General features: G+C 57.3%; 1 protein-coding gene across 7 annotated transcripts in view; it reads left to right on the forward strand.

The window, feature by feature from the left end:
- ATP2B3 (ATPase plasma membrane Ca2+ transporting 3) overlaps positions 1-19617 on the forward strand; it is a 78921-nt gene that overhangs the window by 8248 nt on the left and 51056 nt on the right. For all 7 annotated transcript variants that reach the window (XM_079765272.1, XM_079765271.1, XM_079765273.1 and 4 more), the window contains 2 exons: positions 14008-14180; positions 14473-14825. In XM_079765272.1, the coding sequence (XP_079621398.1) occupies positions 14618-14825 (208 nt within the window). In that variant the 5' untranslated portion in view covers positions 14008-14180; positions 14473-14617. The remainder of the gene's footprint in view (positions 1-14007; positions 14181-14472; positions 14826-19617) is intronic.

Genomic DNA, 19617 nt, shown 5'->3' on the forward strand with positions numbered 1-19617 from the left:
GAGTGCAGCAGGAAACCCTATTGCAGGATTTTTCCTGCAACGGGAACGCTAGTCCTATATAATAAAAGGCTAATATGCAAATTGTCCCTTCAACCAAGAGTTCAACCAGCAGGCAGGCTGGCCAACTGCCCATGTCCCCTCCCTCTGGCCAGGCTGGCCGGACCCCACCCATGCACGAATTCATGCACCAGGCCTCTAATATATATATAATTTTTATTGATTATTTTTTTAGAGAGAGAGAGGACCGGAGAGGGAGAGAGAGAAACATCGATGTGAGAGCAGAACATTGATCAGCTGCTTCCTGCACACACCCCTACCAGGCACGGAGCCTGCAACCCGGGCATGTGCCCTGACCAGGAATCAAACCGGTGATGATAAGGCCTTTGGTCTTTTTGCTTCCCTTTGGGTGGCACATCTCTGGCTTGTTCTGAATGAAGACACATTCAAAAGAGCCACCGTGATCACACTTCTTGGACTGGCCTGAGAATATCGTCAGTCCCTGGATGGATGTCCTGACACTGGGCATCCTGCATGCCCGCGTTTTGATGCAAACCCTGAACCAGGGTGAAGGCTCGTGCAGCAGTGGGCTCTACTGAACCACCGTTTATGTGATCCCTGGCCCCGGCCAGGATGGTGGCACCGGGCGTGACCACACAGGGGGCCCTTCTCCACAGTGGACCAGCCTGGCCGAAAGCACTCAGCACTCTGCATGCCCAGTGTGGGGCATGGCCCGGGCTCCTGCTTCCTGGGTGGAATTTGGGCCTCCATCTGCCACACCAGGTCCCGGGACCTTCCCTGACCACCCCCATATGGGACTCAGCTCTGTTCTATCGGGAAGAACCAGTGGTGAACCGTCCAGTCTTGGTTTGGAGCTGCGGGCCTGGGAAGGAAGCAGGTGGCCCGGGGCTAGGTGGACTGGGCTCCTGGGGCTGCTGGGGTCCCTGAGCGCTGCCCTGTGAAGGGGCGGCCCCTGCAGTCAGAGGGAGGCTCCCACCTGCTGTGGCCCAGCGCCCACAGCAGCACAAGAGGGAGGGACAGAGACCCAGGCCCATGCTGGGCACCCCACCCCATCTTCTCTCTCTCCTGTGGCCCCTCACTCCTCTTCGGTGGATGGCTACAGTGTGGGGCATGCTGAGGGGAGAGGCTCAGACCCCGATGACGTGTGTCATCATAGAGGAGTCACACAAGAGGGGCCCTCGTGCCTCTGCAGGACCCCCACCTACTCCCTCCCAGCATCCCCTGGGCCTGCAGGAGCTTTGTGGTGGCCTCTCCAGGCTTTTCTGGAAATGCTTCTAGATCTGCATACCGGGTCCTCTGATTCCCTGACGGCTCAGTTTGTGTGATTCAGACGGTAGCGGGCCCTGGTGACTTGCAGATCCTGCTGTCACCACCTGCTGGGGTTAGTGAGGGTACTGGAGCGGAGTCGGGAAGCCTTGCAGGTGTCCCTCCCCGGGCTGCAGCTTCTGAGGTGCCTCTGATGTGGCCACTGTCTCCTCCTCCGCGGTGTATTTGGTAGCAGGCGTGCCTACCTGGTCAGCTGGGAAAGGTGGCGCGGACGCTTTGGTGTGCCAGTTCTTTTGTCTGGGTCACAGAAGGCCAACTAGACTCAACTCCCATCTTTACTCTGCACACATCTTCTCTGCTCCCTCTGGGCAACCATACCCAAGACCAAAGTCTTTTCTAAGGGCTCAGAGTGGCCTGTGGCCAGGGTCCCTCGGTAGTGACAGTCCTTATCAGCTCTTTCTCCTCATTGATTGGGCGCTGACCTCCAGCCAAACTGGGTCCCATAAGGTCCCAGGAGGCCTATTTTGCCAGCAATCTGAGACCCCTGGGTAGAAACCAAGTCAGCTCACGTATCTCTGGTCTCCCATTTGGGGCCTGGCCTTCTAGGCTCTTATTGGCCATAGAGAAGTGGGTGTCCTTCCCTGACAGCTCTCCTGGCCCCTGACCTTGACCCAATGAGCTCCCAAACCCGTCTTCCCCAGGGTTTCAACCTATTTCCAAAAACAGACCGGCTCCCCACCAGGACCCACAATAGGGCTCCCCTGGATCCCGTCCCCAGGAGGACACGTGTGTCCCGGCAGACTCCTCTAGGCACCCCTGGGTCTGCAGCATTCCAAGGCCTCGGTTAGCTGTCATTTCCTTAATTATCTGTTTAGGCCTTCACTGCTCCTGGTGTCTCAGAGCTGGCTTTGGGGATAGGCAGGGTGGGCAGCCTGGTACCATGGACAGAGTTGGGGAGACATAGGGGAGGATTGGGACTGGGCACCCTTATTCTGTCCACGTATTCTCTGTCTGTGAAGTCCTGGAGGACAGAACCCCACGACTTCCTAGACCCCAGTTGTGTGTTCTCTGCCCTTTGCGCACTGGAAGCATGTCCCAGAGGCCAGCCAAGGTGTATCCGGGTCCCCTGTACCCCACCCCTCCAGACACCACAGGCCAGGCCAGGCTCTTCAGGGCAGGCTCTGGACCTCACTGGCCACCAACTACTCACAGGCTGAAGCGGGAGGGGCGTGGGACAGAGTGGGCCAAGCCCCGGGTGTGAGGAGGGGGCACTGGCTCCAGCTCTGCTGCAATGCAGTGCTCTCTGCCACAGCTGCTGTAATTGGATAATTAGTGTCATTATGCTTCCTGCCCATCGCTTCTCGCTCTCCTGCTCCCTCCAGCTCTCCTTTCCCAGCTCTCTCGCCTTCTCTGGCAGGAAACAAATGACTGTCCCCCCACCTCGGGGCAGAGTCGTGACCCCCTTAATGACACACTTCAAGGCTCCAGCCAGAAAGGGGCTTCCAACTTCCTTCTGGGACCCAGGGGCACTCATTGCGGTGAAGGCCACCGTGTGGGGTGTGTACCTCCCTCCAGAAACATCCTGGGGAGCCAGCTGCCCCCGCAGTGCCTAGCGCTCTCCAAGAAGGATTGAAGACAGGGCAGGCTCCAGGATGGCCCAGCAACAGGGAAGCATCTGACAGGCGTATGGGGTCGGCCTCTGGCCAAGCGGAATGTTCTGGCCTCACTGGTAGAGCCTGGTCCTGACCTATGGAATTCTGGGGTCCAGATGGGCTCAGTCAGAGCTCAGGGCTTCAAGGCAGGCAGAGGGAGGGCGGGCGTGGCAGCCGGACTGACTCAACAAGAAACATTCCTGTCTCTCGTCTTCCTGGAGAAGAAACCCTCTAGGGAAATAGGACCTTCCTATGTATATGCACTTGGTAACCCCTATCCTAGGAGCTCACACCAACCCAGCCAGGAGGAGCAAGGACCCATTTCCCGGACAAAAGGAGAGACCCAGAGAGGTTGAGTAACTTGTGCTGGCTCACACAGCCAACCTTGAATCCAGGGCCTACAGTCCCAAGCCCTGAGGTTTATGGGGACAGATGTCCTGTCTAGTCACTTTGTTGAACTCTTTTTTTTATGTTGAACTTTTAAAAATATATATTTTTATTGATATTGAGAAGAAGGGAGAGGGAGAGAGAGAGAGAAAAACATCAACGATGAGAGAGAATCATTGATCGGCTGCCTCCTGCAGTCTCCACATTGAGGATCGAGCCTGCAACCGGAGCATGTGGGAATCGGAACCATAACCTCCTGGTTCATAGGTCGGTGCTCAACCACTGAGCCACACTGGTTGGGCTATGTTGAACTCTTAAGTGGCTTTAATTATGTATTTGTCGCTTTTCTGGAGTTTTCTGGGCAGTCACTTGGCAGAGGAACAATGTAGAAATCTCTGGAGCTAGACCACCTGAGTCGACCTCTGTTCCTTGCTGGCTGTGTGACGTTGAATGAGCTCTTTAACCTCTCTGTGCCTCAGCAGCTTCAGCTCTAAAGTGAGGACAATCAGTCTTCCTGCTTCAGAGGCTTATAGCCCAGAGGGAATGCGTCCTTCCCCCAAAGCAATGGTCGGCAAACCATAGCTCGCGAGCCACATGCGAGCCACATGTGGCTCTTTGGCCCCTCGAGTGTTCTAACGCCACTTCTTCAAAACAGACTTGCCCAGGCCGAAAACCGACTTCTGCTCATGGGCCACGAAATTTCAATCGCACTGTATGTGCGCGCCCATATTTTGTGGAAGAGCCACACTCAAGGGGCCAAAGAGCCGCATGTGACTTGCGAGCCTCGGTTTGCTGACCACTGCCCCCAAAGCATGAAGAAGAGTCCCCCACACAGCCCCGGTGCCAGGCATTGCCTGTGACCAAATTGTCCTTCTGTCTCTCTCTTTGGTACTCTCATGGTTCTGTCTCTCCCTGATTTGGCTAGAACTTCTAGGACGATGTCAATTGGCACAGGTGAGGGGGAGCCCAGCTCCTAATCACCACATATTCCAGGGAGCCCATGGCAGTACGGGGGTTGGTAGGTCATGGAGACTCCATGGAGGCCTCCTGGTTCTCCTAGAACCAGAGTTGGCTTTGGGCATGTGTTGGTGTCCCTCGTTAGGGCGTCATAAATGTTGGTGTTCCCCGTACGGGCCACCATAATGCCGAGGTTCTTGTCCCAGCCTTACAAAAGGTTCAGCATTCTGGAGAAAGGGGTTCTGCATAGATGATTAAAGAGTCCAAAGATGAAAGACATTTTTGAAAGGCTTTGGGGGTCAGAGGAGCTTCAGCTAAAGGGAGCTAAAGACTCTCCTCCTTGACCAAGGACCCATGCTTTTATTATAACACAATGTGTCCCAAGGCAAGGTGGAAATATACACTTCAAAGGGTCAGGTATCAAAGGGTACAGAGCATTATCAGTTTGAGGAATAGCCTACAGCTGTTCAGGTGTTTGGCCAACAGGAGGCAATAAAATGCCCTGAGCTGTCTGGCAGTTAACAATCCTATTCAGGTTTGGGGGAAGTGCCATTTAGCCATTTCCAACAGGCAAACTACATATGTGGCTCACCCTTGTTGAGCCCCCCAAGTCCCATCAACCTTTTGACAGAACTCTTGTAATTATTACATGCTGGAATTGGTTCTCAGAAGGCGTGGAGGGAGGCGGGAGGCAGGCAATGGAGGCTGGGTTCCTCCCTGCATGCCTGAATTTCCTAGGTGATGAGCTTGACCTCTTTAATGGAGACCCAGCTTCATGGAGCTATAGAAAGAGAGAAGTTGGTTTCTTTCACACACAAACATCTAGGCAACCTAGGGCTGAAATGACAGCTACTTGGCCATAAGGGACCCAGGCTCCTTTGATGGTGTTGCCATCCTCAGCAGGCAGTGTGCCAAACGGAGTAAGATAGCTGCTTCTGCTCCTATCTTCACATCATCGTTCCAGCTGGCAGGAAGGAGGAGAGGGGCAGGGGAGTTCACATTCCTTCCCTTTAAGGACACAACCCTGGAGTTGGCCTTATCCCTTTTCTCGCCCCCCCTCCCCATGTGCTTAGAATCCCTAATGCTGACCCTTTTGCTCAAATCCCATTGGGCAGCACATAGTCACATGGCCATACGTAGCTGCACCAGAGTTGGGGGAATATAGTCAATAGCTGGATGACAAGACACCTGGCTAAAAATTAAGATACGACATGGGAAGAGGGGAATAGAAATCAGAGACTATCTAGCAACTCCCTGCCACAACCTCCTAGGGGTTCGTTAGTGCCTCCTAAAGCCATATTGTATTAACAGCACCTGTGGTCTGGAGGCCAGGCCTTCCCCGCATGTTCTGGCCATCCCTTCTGGTCCCTTCTGAGGACAGGGTGGGGTTAGCGCCTCTGAGGAAATGCAGAGCAGCAGCAAGAGAGGAGGCAGGCAAGGGGAGTGGGGGCGGGGACACAGGGCCACACTTCTTCCACGTAGGGGGGAAGAGCCCTGCCAATGGCCACCAGCAAGCTCAGCCTCTCAACTCGTCTGCTTTTCTGCCACCTAATAGGCAACCAGCCAGCTGAGGCAGGATGAGGGTGGTGTCAAAGGTCATCAAGGCTAAAGGGTGGTGGTAGGGAATGTATGGAAGGGTCTGATTAGGTTTTAATTCCAGGTAGAGGGTGCTCCTGAAAGTTAAAATCCATACGGGCATCCCTAGCCAGATTGAATCAGTAGAGATAGAGCGTCGACCTGCGGATTGAAGCGTTCGATTCAATCAAGGGCACGTACCTCGGTTGTAGGCTCAATCCACAGCCCTGGTGCGGGGCATGTGCAGGAGACAACCAATCGATGTGCTTCTCTCACATCGGTGTTTCTCTCTGTGTGTCTCTCTTCCTCCCTTCCACTCACTCTAAAAATCAATGGAAAAATATCCTTGACTGAGGATTAACAACAAAAAATCCACCCGGGCAGAATCATTGGTTGATCGGCAGTCAAGGCAGTGGGACTGTTACTATCATTGTGCGGCCCGAGGCATCACGGAAGGCTACTCTGGACACAGTACAAAAGGGCTGGTGTGGCCAGTTTGGTTGTTCAATTGCAGCAAAATACACATTGCATAGAACTTACCATCTTAACCTTTTTTAAGGGTACAGTTCAGTGGCATCAAGTGCATTCACATTGTTGTACATCCATCACCACCATCCATCTTCAGAGCTTTTCATCTTCCCAAACTGAAACTGTCCCTATTAAATACTAACTCCTCATCCCTTTTCCCCAGCCCCTGGCAAACACCCTTCTATTTTCCATCCTTATAAATTTGCCTACTCTAAGGACCTCATAAAAGTGGTATCATATACTATTTGTCCTTTTGTGTCTGGCTTATTTCACTTAGCGTAATGTCCTCAAGGTTTGTCCATGTTGTAGCATGTGTCAGAACTAACTTCCTTTTCAAGGCTGAATAATAGTCCACTGTATGACTAGACCACATTTTGTTCATCCATTCCTGTGTCGATGGAGACTTGAGTTGCTTCCACTTTTGGCTGCTGTGAATACCGCTGCTATGAACATGGGTGTGCAAGTCTCTTAGAGAGCCTGCTTCCAATTCTTTTGGGTAGATACCCCAATGCGGGATTGCTGGATACCGTGGTAATTGTATGTTTAATTTTTTGAGGAACCACCACATCATTTTCTGTAGTGGCTGCACCATACTTCACATTCCCTGTTGGAGTGTGTCTTAGCTGGATAATTCTGGGCCTTTCCTGGAGACTCCCTGTGCCACCCCCTCCTGATGGTGAAGCTCCCGCTAGAACCAAGCCTTTTTTTTTTTTAAGATGTTTTGTTGATTTTTAGAAAGAGAGGAAGGGAGAGGGAGAGAGAGAGAAACATCGATGTGCAAATGGAACATCAATCGGCTGCCTCCTGCACAGCCCCTACCAGGGATCGAGCCCGTAACCCAGGCTAACCCGGAATCAAACTTGCAACCTTTTGGTGCACAGGACAATGCCCAACCAAGCCACACCAGCCAGCGCTGGGACCAAGCATTTTTAAAAATCCCCTCCAGGTCTGGCATCTGCCGTTCTAGATTAGACTAAAGCCCTGAGCTACCAGTTCTCAAGGGGTTCACCAATCTGGGTCCCTGCCACCTCCAGGTAGCTAGACTTGTTGGATTTTTCCGGGTTCCAGAATTCTCCTTGGCTGGACTCTAATTAGCCTGTCCTCTGAGCATCTGTCTTTCTGCTGGCCTGAGATGGCCCTTTGAGCCTGGACCTGGCGCTGAATGGGAAGCATCCTTTGGCAGCCCCAGTGGGTCCCTGCGGTAGCCCTGGTGCCCAGTGGCAGCATGACCGGCCCTCCACAGGGTTGGAGGTTCGAGTGGGAGGGTGTGTTCGTGAGTTTAAAGAGAGGGTGCCGTGGCAATGGTTGACCCTTTTCTGCTGTTATTGTTTTTGCCCAAAGCTGTTCCCTGGGAAAGCCACTTGACGTGTGCACAGATTGTACCAGGAACTAGAGGGAGGAAGAACAGAGGGGGGGAGGGGGGCTGTCCCTTTAAATCTGTTTTCTCTGTTTTATTTCCTTTCCTTTTCCCATCCTCCTCCCTCCACTAGCACAAGTGGCGGGGCTGTGGAGGGCCCAGGAGCTGCAGTGACGGTGCCTCTGAAATATTAATGAGGCTGTTCTCTGCCTCGGCTCCTTCTCCTGCTCCCTCCTCCCTTCCTGGCTAAATGCAGGTCTCGTCCTTGGAGCCCTCTTTTCCCCTCCTGGGTGGTCGCCAAGGTGGTCAAGCAGAGGAGGCCAGGAGGGTGGGGAGGGAGGCAGGGGTCCTGGCAGGAGAGCTAGGTCCTGGCCCAGGAAGGGGCGTCCTGGGAAGTCAAGGGTTAAAGGGGCACCTTGAGCCACCGCTTTCACCTGCCTGGATCAAACCAGTCCCAAAAGAGGGCAGGGCAAGTGGGGTCCCCTGAGGGCCCCTGCACCTGCTCCCCCGCCTGCTCTCCACCTGCTGCTAGAGGGCTTGACCCAAACGGGGCCCCAGCTGTTGTGCAGGGGCCCCCCGCTGACCTGTGGGGCCTCCTGCTCCTGCTTCCGTGGGGCTGGGCCTGGGTTGCAGGTGCCTGGAGGTGGAGAGAGGAGGGGACTGTTATTTTAAGGAATCCCCACCATGAGTCACATAGCTGAGCCGTGGTTTCTTCTGAAAGGTGAGCCCCTGCTCGGTGGATCTGTGGGGAGCTGTGTAGGGCAGCGCGCCTCAAAGAGGGTGGCACTGGAGGGCACATACCCTGGGGGGCAGGAGTCAGGCCTGCATCTCTTGCCCTCTGACTCTGTCCCAGGCTGCCTGGGATTTGGCCTTGCTGGGTTATGCTCCCCTTCTTGCCTCAGGGCATGGTTTCCTGGGCCTATAGAAGCCCCCGAGTGGCAGGACCCAGCCCTTCCCCTCAGGCATCCAGCATCAGCCCATTAGCCGCGCGCAGTGACTTGGAAAGGACACTGGGAACGGGGACTGCCTGGCTTCTAGCTGGTCTGCCAGCCGGGCTCCGTGTACCCTGTGGAGGCAGCAAATGCCCCGTCATCAACGTGGGGACAGGCACCTGCTCGGACCCCAGGAACTGCAGACTGGTGGTGGACAGGGGCTGCTATGGGACAATGTTCCCCCAATGGAGAACGGGGTGTGTCCTGATGCGCTGCAACTTCTGACTTGGGGAACAGCAGTGAGATTTCGTCCTCCACGCCTTGTTCCTTCCGTGAAGGCGACGCTGAGCAGCCCCACGGAGCTGAGGAAGCAGAAAGGTCCTGTCTCCTGGCAGCCAAGCGCCTGGGCTGCTCGGGGCATCGTGACTCTCCCCCGGAGCGCGGCCAGGAGGTCTGATCAGGGTGTTTGTGAGGGTGCCATGAGGGAAGCATCTGGAGTGAGGGCCCCAAGAGAGGGCACCCTGGCACAGAGGTGCCCCCATCTCTTTCAGGAAGTTCTAGAGCCTGGCGGAGGGGTTCAAGGAGGCAAAGTGGGGGATCCAGGCAGATTAAGTCAGAATGCTGGGAGAGCACCCCAAGCCAGGACAGAGGTAGCCAGAAAGGGCCAGGGATGGGGAGACGATGCCTGGGTTTCTAATCATGTGGGCATGAGCCACTGGGCCTGGGGACAGGAGACCTCTGGGTGGCCAGGCCCTGCTGGAGGGAAAGGTCCAGAAGGCAGTGGGGGGGGGCGGGGGGGAGAGGGTGCAGACCTAAACACAGGCTCCCTCTTGCAGAACTCGGGCAAGCCCCTGAGGTAGCAGCCTGTTGAAAATGACAGGGCGAGGGTGAGGCGGGCAAGGGAACCACCACAGGTGTCTGCTCTCGCCACCCCAGCACGCTGGCCAATTTGTGCCAAAGTGGAGCAAATGCCAGAAGGTCCCAGTCCCCCTGTGTGGAAGTTTTCAATTCAATTAAGCCAATTAAAGTCCGAAAGATGAAAGAGTACAGAAATGGTACATCCCCTGCCCTTTCGGTGCTATAAACCGTTCTAGGCAGCCAGCCCAGGCCGGAACATCTCTGTTCTTGGCCATTTCAGTGGTGGCTACTGTCCTTCCTCAGACCGACAGAGGCCATTGCCCAGACTTACGGAGAACCCAGGAAAACAAGAGCATATGCCATTAGGTCTCTCCAGCCGCCAGCGGTCAAGGGTTGACCTTGATTTAACTGATGGCTCCTCTCTGCTGCCCTCTGGCCTGTGGCGTTAAGACGAGGGAGGTTAGCACGAATGAGCACAGGCTTCGACTTGAGAAGCCCCCAGAGCTGGAGCAGGGTCCCAGCCCACGCTGAGTGGCCTGCTGGGGGTCATGGGCATCCCTGCCCTTCATCCCTGCACCGAACCCTCGTGCTCTCCTCTCCGCGACAGCGATTCCCCCATTCCCAAGGCTCCCAGCTCCTCCTTGGCCAGCCAGACCCAGGGCTGACACGCAATGGGCTTCCCAGCAGCTCAATAACCACGTGTCTCAAAGAGCTTCGACCCCAAGGGCGGGAAAGACATGCTCACAGCTTGTTGCAATGTCAAGCAGAAGACAACAGGCGGCCCAGTCATGAGATTCTAGACTCAGTGTGGGCAGATAGTTTCTGGGGAACGTTCTATTGGAGTTGCCACTCGAATTCGTTGCAGGTGGAGATGGAACAGAGGGCGTGCAGGGCAGGGCGCGTGCGGAGCTCGGAGTTGGCAGGCTGCTCATTGCAGCAGGGCGAGCGGGCCCGTGGGCAGGCCAGTGTAGGGCGCGGCTGAACAGGCCAGAGCTAGAAGGGCCTTTGAGGGAAGGAGGCCTTTGGCTTGATGGGGGGTGAGGGGATTGAAACAGGGGGTGTGGTTTTCTGGAGGCCAGGGCAGTGTGGAGGCAGGGAGACTAACAATGCCTGAACCAGGGAAGGTAGTGACCCATAGCTGGCTGGTGACAAGCCACCCAACTGGAAGGAGACTCGTTAGATGGTAGATGGGAAATGGGACCTGCTTGGTTGGGGATGAGGGAGAAGGAGCAAGCCACGCGGGTGCAGGCAGGGTGCCAGGGGACACTGAAGCATGGAGGGACACAGGGCCAGCCAAGAGGGGCAAAAATGCTTTCAGCCAGACCTCACCTCCTCACCCAGTCCCCTTATCATGAGTCACTGTGGGCCCAGTCAGCCCCAGCAAAGACAGCTCACGAGTTAGGAGTAGCTCAAGGACCCGGCGTGGCTCCGTCTGGGCTGCTATTGCTTAATCAAGGGCAGGGCCACACTGGGGGGCAGGGGCAGGGATTTGGAGGGGGAGGACGGAGCTGGCCTTGGATGAACCCTGGAGGGGCGGGGGGTAGGGATGCTATGCTGCCGGCTTGCAAGGTACTCTGCTCCGAGGAATAGGCATTTCCATCGAGCCACTGGGATGAGCCCACCTAACTATACATCATTCCGTCACCCCCGGAGCCCACCAGTGCCATGTGGCAGGAGTCGGCGCTCATCCAAGTGGGCGTAGAGGCTGAAAAGATAAAAGGTTCCAAAGAAACAACATTCTTCATCTGCTTCCCTTCTAGAAAGAGCCCCTATGGAGTCCTGAGGCAGCTCCATGGGGGTCACACAGGCGCACAGCTGGCCCTGGTGCCCTGGCCACATGTGGCGGGTCTCCGAATGCAGACCAGTAGCCTGCCTGCCAAGGGCATCAGGGCCCGGAGTGAATGCCCACCACTCTCTTCAGCCAGTACGAGCAGGGCTGGCATGGCCTGGGAACTCTGCTCAGGGACAACTGGCTCACGTTTATGCTGGATGCCCCTGCCACCCAGCCCCGGCCCTCACAGGACCAATTGTTCGGTCCTCTCCCGGCAGCCCTGCCTGCCTAGGACCTGGATGACAGCTGAGCCCAGGAAGCCGACTCACAGGGTGTCTGTGGGCCCAATGCTGGCTGGAGCCTGTGTCTGCATAGGTAAACCAGACCCTGCCCATCCCTCCAGCAGCCAGAAGGCTAAGCAAAGGTCCGGAGTGGCAGGGGCGGGGGGGCGGGAGGGGGGAAGGAAGCTGGAGGGGACAAGGGCATGGGGCAGGATGGAGATGCCAGGTGATGCTGTCTGCAGAGGACCAAGGGGTGCAGGTGGCAGTCAAAAGCTTCCATCGCTGTCTCCTTGGCCCGCCAAGGCCTGTGGTCAAAGGCAAGAGACCTGGGTGGCCTCATGGCTCTGCCACCTCAACTCAAATGGCAGAGTGATTCCTGCCGTGTCCCACCTGGGTGGGTGGGGTGCATTCCTACAGCACCCCAAAAGGAGCCCAGCCGGCCCCATGCACCACAAAAGCTCTGCTTCCTTCAAATCCCAGTGCTGTGCTGCACCCAGTCATCCTCAGCCCCAGGCTCAGCCCCATGGCCCCCGCCCTCACCCAGAATGAACCACCGAAGCTCCCGCCTTCCTCTCCAGTAGCCCTCTGATAGGTGGTGGCCCATGTCACTCATGGCCCCAAGTGATCTGCAGCCCCCTTCCCCCACTGACCTGTCCCATTATCTGCCTTCTTCCTGCTGTCAGAACATTCTTCTCTCCAGAAGAATGGCTCACTCCACCAACTTGCTTCAGTCTTTTCTTTTTTATTTAAACACTAGAGGCCTGGTGCACCAAATTTGTGCACGCCCTAGGCCTGGCCAGCGATCAGGGCCAATCTGTGGGGCGATCCACGGGGCAATCAGGGGGGCCCCTGCTGGCACCCACCTTGGCTGGCCTGGGGCCTGTGGGCTGAGGGCAGCTCCTGCTTTGAGTGTCTGCCCCCTGGTGGTCAGTGCATGTCATAGCAACCGGTCGTTCCACTGGTCATTCCGCCAGTCGGTCGATTTGCATATTAGGCTTTTATTATATAGGATATTCCCATTGATTTCAGAGAGGAAGGGAGAGGGAGAGATAGAAACATCAATGATGAGAGAGAAGCATCGATCAGCTGCCTCCTGCATGCCCCACAAAGGGGATCGAGCTCCCAACCTGGGCATGTGCCCTGACTGGGAATTGAACCATGACCTCCAGGTTCATGGGTCAATGCTCAACCACTGAGCCACACCATTCGGGCTGATCTTTTTTTAAATGTGCCCCTTCCCTGACCCCTGCTCCCAACTGAAACTGCACCCCCATCGCCCTGATGCCGGTTTCTCACCAGCGGGACCTGCTATGTACCCATCTCCCAGGCAGATGGAGAGCGTGGAAATGCATTCAGTCCTGTCCACCCCTCTGTCGTCCTGTCCACCCGTCTGTCCCCGGCACAGGCATATAGTAGATGCTCAGTAAAGACTTGTCAGATGGCGAACTGAATGGACGGACAATGGAGAGATGCGTGGGTGTGGAAGAGGACGGCACATTTGTGGGTCTGCCACTTGGTTTCCACATCTTCCGGCAATGAAGGCTTTTAAAACACAGGCAGCCTTTTCTGAGGCGCCTCTCTACTTCCCAGACGTCTCGGGCAAGGACTGCCCTAGGTGCATGTGCTTTTTCTTGGCAGGTGGGGCCAGCATCCGGAGGAACTGAGACCCCACCATGGTATAAGCCCCTGAGAGCTGTGGTGCATTCACTAGGCTCTGAGTGAAGGCAGGGGCTCTCCTGAGAGCAGCAGGCCACAGGGCTCTGGGCTACTGTGTTTCCATGGGCGGTTCTAGATCAGAAATCTGGATTGGTGGCCAAGTTCTGCCTCCAGGAGAATCCTCAGAGACGAGGCATGAGGCCCAGCTGAGCCACGTTGCCAGGAGGCCCCCGCTGGTGTGAAGGCCAAGGCCATGTGCACGGAGACTACTTCAGCCCTAGGAGCTTAGCGCATGGCCTTGGTGGATGCTTCCACTCATGCGCAGGCAGGCCACAGGCGGGGAAGGAGAGGTAGAGGAAGACCAGCTGGAGAAGCTAGAGGCCGGGGATAGGCAAGCCCAGTAGGCTCAACAGGCCCCTGTGGTCCAAACCGCCAGACCCTGGGCAGGTGTGGGCAGTGGCGGTGGGGTATGGGGACAGTGAGAGGGATGACAACTTCACAATGCTCTGCAGAGGAGTGAAGATGGTGTGGCCAAGGGTCAGCTGCCTGCTCTCCGTGCGAAGGGAGTGTGTGGGGGGGTGGCACTGTGCTGTGGGGCAGGGCGACAGACCTGGGGCTGCTTTCTGATTTCTCCTGTGTGCCCTGTCCCCCACCCCACCCCACTTCTACTCCCTTTATCCCCTCCTTTCCGCCCTCCCTTCCTTCCCCGTTCCCTCTCTCCCTTCCCGCTTCCTCTGGGCCTCCTCTCTTCTTTGCCCTCACTTCCCAGGTACCCACAGGGCAGCAGAGACACCCTGACCTGGCACTCAGCTGGCCTTGTCCATGGCTTGGCCTGCTCCCGGGACCCCTGTGCATCACTGAGCCTGTAACTGTGAGCTGTGAGCAGCAGAAGCTGAGCCGGGATTTATAGCATGCGGGCCCCACAGGGCGAGTCTTAATCAGGCAAGAGCTGGAGCGTGATGGATTGGTCGGTTCGCTGGAGGAGGGGCAAGACCCTCACTAATCAGTCCCACCCTCCCGGCTTGGGTGCTCATGGTGGGCAGGAGTACTGATCGAGCCTGGCAGAGTGTGGGGGTCACTGGCCCACCCGGGAGGAGGGAGGATGTTGTATTTAGCGGTATTTAGCAAGTCATGACTTGGACTGAGTGTAGATTTGTGGAGAATGTTCTAGAAGAGTGGACCTTGGTTTTGCCTCAACTGTGCCCCTGGCTTCTTCTCCCTTCCTTCTCCCCAGGTGTCTATACTTGGCCACTTCCCTGCCGCCGCCACTTCCACTACACCTCCCCCAGGCATTGGCACCTCAGGTGGCCACCTAGGCCACACTGAGGCTGCACCTGTGAGAAGGCCCAGCACCCTCTCCTCCCAGTGTGACAGGCAGGATGGGTGACATGGCCAACAGTTCCATCGAGTTCCACCCCAAGCCCCAGCAGCAGCGGGAGGCCCCCCATGCAGGCGGCTTCGGGTGCACGCTGGCTGAACTGCGCTCCCTCATGGAGCTCCGAGGGGCCGAGGCGCTGCAGAAGGTCCAAGAAGCCTACGGGGACGTCAGCGGGCTGTGCAGGAGGCTGAAGACCTCGCCCACAGAGGGTAAGTCTGCCAGCAGAGACCCGACACGGCCACCTGATCGCAGGCGACTCTGGGCCATGTGTCACCGGACACTCCAGGGGTCTCCTGAGGATGTCCCCTTCTTAGAGGCACTCTTTTTTTAAACTATGTTTTCATTGATTTCAGAGAGAGAAGAAGGAAGAAGGAGAGAGAGAAAGAAACATCAATGATGAGAGAGAATCATTGAGCGGCTGCCTCCTGCAGGCTCCCTACTAGGGATCGAGCCTGGAACCCAGGCATGTGCCCTGACCTCTTGGTTCATGGGTCAACACTCAACCACTGAGCCATGCCGGCCGGGTCCTAGAGGCACTCTTGACCCTGACCATGCCCTCCCCCGGTGGCCATTTCCCCCTGAGCAGGAGCTGGTCTGTATGGGGTGAGGAGGTCACCCTCTGGGCAACCTGCAGTCTTCGAGGAGCTGTGGCCGGACCCCCTGCACCTGCACCTTCATAATGAGTGGCTCCCTGCTCTGGTCTCTTCTTCGGAATAATAGAAACGGAGTGACCGAAAAGGAGAAGGGAGGAGACTGCCTGCCCCTTTCTGTGTCCCAGTGCCCCACGTGCTCAGCACTGTGTCCAGTTAATCGGGGCCAGACAAGGAGGAAGAGGTGCAGAGTGGGGCCTCTCTGAGGGCTTGGGTTGCAGGAGGCCTCTCCCTGGCAAGGGAGGGCATGGCTTGGGGACAGTGGGGCCTGAGGGGGTGATGCCCAGAGTGCCAAGTGGAGGCAGCACTGGTGACACCAAAGAGGAGCAAGCCTGAGACAGATGTGCTGCAAGGAGCCTAGAGAAGGTTCTAAGAATGAAGGCCTGGCTGCCATTTTGGGTCCCCTCCTCTGCCCTGAGGTCCTCACCTCCTGATCCGAAGGCGATCCTCTACCCTGCCTTGTGCCAGCCTCCCCCAGTCCTGCCTTCTGGGTCTGCCCAGAAGCCAGGACCACCAGGAGCCAGGCTGGGTCCCAGGTTCCAAGAGCTGGAGTGTTTACCGGCCCAATGGGCACCTCCCTGGCAGGGATGCTGGGCCAGTGCTGATGGATCTCACAGCTCTCCTCTCAGCCATCACATCAGTCTCCCAGGGCCCTGGCCATCGTCTGTTTCCTGCTCCCTGGTCCCATGTGTCTGTGGTGGAGCATGGGCTGGGACTGGGAAGTAGAGATGGCCCACCGGGGAGGAAGCGGGCCGAGGACCAGGTGGGAGGGCGCTCACCTGACCGGGTCAGGAACTCCAAGGTGGGTGGCCTTCCCTGACTTCCTGGGTCTCTCTTGGTTTGCACTGTGAAGAGGCCCAGCCTGACACGGCGTGTCACGGGGGCAGATGGTTTGACTCAGGGCCAGAGGTTCTCTCTCCTTCCCTCCTCCTTGCCCTCCCCCATGATCTGGGGCCATTTAGCCACAAGAGCTCTGGCCTCCCCCAGATAAAAGGAAGCAGATGGGCTTCAGCTGGCAGTTCTTTCCTCTGCCTGTCAGGCTTTGTTAAATATTTAAAATGTCAAGGCCCCTGGGAACCTGCCTGATTCTGCCCCAGCAGCTCTGGAGCGCACCCGGTGCCTGTGGAGGGGCAGGAATGGAGAAGGGCAGGTGCCCAGGTGGGTGGCCCAGCCAAGCCTGGTCTGTGTCCCGAAGGATGAGTGGTACGACGACCACCAACCCCTCGGCTGTTCAATCCCTGAAGCCCTTAAGGTCTGGGCACCAGGAATGGGTGACTGGCCCTCCAGCAAGTGTGGGATCCTAGAACACCTACTGACTTGGTCCCCCAGTTCTCACCCAGACCCCCACTCACTCCGGCTCGGTCACAGTGGACTGAGCCTGTCAGAGGGGCCAGATTAGCTGTGCCCCAGGCCCTACACCAAACCCCCACCAAGGTGGGCAGACTGGGAATGCTGGCAGAGTGGTGCTTTGGGAAGGGTGGGGAGGTGTAGGGTGTTTTGCGGGAGGGCACTTTTAGCAAGCCAGGAGAATTCCAGAAGCCAAGGAACCTGGGTCTTAGGCCAAGCTCAGTAGTAGGCCTGCTTGGGAGACCTGGGTCCCGGCCCTTCCCCTGTCTGGCCTCCACCGGCAATCATGGGAAGGAGGGGGCGGATTAGCCTGGAGCCACACGATGTGGTCTTAATCCAATTCCAATGGCATCTGGCCTCTGCTCTGGGCAGGGCGCCCATCTGTGTCCATGCCAACCGGCGGCCCCTGTCCCCGAACCCTGGACCTGGGCCGCCCTCGGGGGCCTGCTAGGCCAGGGCATGCTTGGAACCAGAGGGGCTGCAGCTGCCTCCCCACCCCGTGACTGCTTCAGCTGTCGGGACCCCTGAGCCCACAGGAAGATCAAGGCCTCCAGCTGGTCTAGGGCAAGGGCGAGAGAAGCGTTGCTGCAGCATCAAGGGCAAACCAAGGCCAAGGGACAGGCTGAGAGTGAAGGAGGGAGGAAGGGAGGGAGGAAAGGAAGGAGGGAGGGAGGGAGCTCCTGGGGACGAGGCCCCCTGAGGGCCCAGCTTCTCTTAGGGACAAGCTGGGTTTGTGGGGCGAGGCCGGCGGGATGTAGATCCATGTGGCGCCACAGGCGATAAGCTCTGGGTGGGGGGTTGTCCTTCTCACGGGCTTCAGATCCATGTCCTTTCCTCGAGCAGGGGGAGGGGAGACCCTGGGTGTGTGTCTGGGAGACCCAGGGTTCAGTTCAAATGCTTCCCTGGCCCTGACCACACCTTTTCTATCTCCTGTGGCTCAAGGACACAGGCCCTGGGCAGGAATGGGGCACAGGCCCTCAGGTGGGTCCCCGGCCCTTAGGAGCTGAGGTCCTGAGCTTCTCCCAGACACCCAACTGGGAAGCTGCAGACTCCAGAAACTTGAGCCACAGCTGGCCCGGCACAATGAGGCCAGGGGGAGAAGGGCAGGGACAGCTGCGGCTCTGCTGGGTGGGGAGGACAGCATGTGGTCACCGCCTCACTCAGGAGACGTGCCAAGCCTGTGCCGGCTGTGGGCTTTCGCCTTATCAGTCCTTCCACCTCCAAGGGGCCCCCACACTGCTCATCCCCAGAAGCCTTCTCTCCCTGCCCAGGGCGCACCCACCCTCCTCCTCCCCACTCCTTCGGCATCACACTTAGCACTTCCTTGTCCTCAAGTCCCGTGGGGCCTGGTCTTGTTTGCCTCCCCAAGCTGGCTGGGAGCACCCCATGGACTGGGACCTGGCCTTCTGGGCCGCCCCTGGCCCCTGTCCCTGACAGAGACACTGGGAGTGGCAGCTACTCAGGGCTAAGAACTGCAAGGCACCAGCTGTCCACCAGGTGTCAGTGTGGGCCTGGCACTCGGGGAAGAGACTAGAGAGAGGCTGGGGGACAAGGGCAGGGCTGGGCACAGGAGGGCGGGGGACAGATGAGCCTGGGAGGAAGGCGAATCCTGAGGGCTGAGGGTGGGGCCAGGGGACTTCCGTCATCCCATCTGCCTGCCCCTGGGGACAATGGCCAAGTGGGTGTCTGGCCTTGGGAGGCCGTGGCCTGGATGCCAGTCCCACATGGAAACTTTGGGTACTTTCTGGCATGAGCCTGAGGCAGACACCCAGGGGCTCGGGACAGGCCCGGACAGGAAGTGGGTTTTCCCAGGAAGAGAAGTAAGGGTCCAGCTTCCAGATGCCAGGCTAGCTCCTTTGTAGCCCTTAATTCTCAGCCTCTGCGTTGACCAGGCCCACTCTCCCTCCCAGCCCACACAGCAGCTTGTCAAGGGTGTGGAGGTGCCTCCTAGGGTTCTAGTACCATTGGCTCAGGCCCCTCTCAACTTGTCAACCCCATGTCACAGTGTCTCGTCTGCTCAGGCCACAGGGGCCCGGTTTCCCCAGCCTTCACCCTCCTTGTCCTCTGCCTAGTGGCCTGAGAACACCATGGAGTGAGTGTGAACCATTGACAAGTCCATTAGCCTTGGAGACATTCAGCAACTGCCTAGCGTGCAGATGCAGTGGGGGTCCTGTCCTGCCCTCCTTGTGACACGCCCCCCCCCCCCAAGCTCAGAGATGGAGGCTGGCGCTGCTGTGAGGTCTGGAAAAGGCATTGGGAAGCCCGGCCAGTGTGGCTCAGCGGTTGAGGGTCAGTCTATGAACCAGAAGGTCACAGTTTGATTCCTGGTCAGGGCACATTCCTGGGTTGCAGGCTCGATCCCCAGTGGCGTGCAGGAGGCAGCCGGTCAATGATTCGCTCTCATCACTGATGTTTCTCTCTCTCTCTCTCACTCCCTCCCTCCCTCCCTCCCTCCCTCCCACCCTTCCTCTCTCTGAAATCAATTATATATATATTTAAAGATATATTTTATTAATTTTTTACAGAGAGAAAGGGAGAGGGATAGAAAGTTAGAAATATCGATGAAAGAGAAACATCAATCAGCTGCCTCCTGCACACTCCCCAATGGGTATGTGCCCGAAACCAAAGTACATGCCCTTGACCAGAATCAAACCTGGGACCCTTGAGTCCGCAGGCTGACGCTCTATCCACTGAGCCAAACCAGTCAGGGCTATTTTTTTTTAAAGGCATTAGGAAGGAAGCAGCTGCCTCCGGAGGGCAGGCCACGAGAGCACGGGGTTGGGAGGAGTCTCTGTACCCCTCCCAGACATCATGGGTGCCAGGCCCTTGCTCGATGGCATGAGCAAGACTGATAAGATCCCATCATAGTCCCTAGACCTCCCCAGGCACAGCAGGAGGATGGCCCAGCCCTTCCACATGCTAGGGGCTCCGCGTTGTCTAGTGGCTACATGCCCACGCTATCCGGGCAGCTGGACACCCCCACATACATGCCCCCAGGGTTGGC

Source organism: Cnephaeus nilssonii, assembly GCF_951640355.1.
Source record: "Cnephaeus nilssonii genome assembly, chromosome: X".
Classification (NCBI taxonomy): domain Eukaryota; kingdom Metazoa; phylum Chordata; class Mammalia; order Chiroptera; family Vespertilionidae; genus Cnephaeus; species Cnephaeus nilssonii.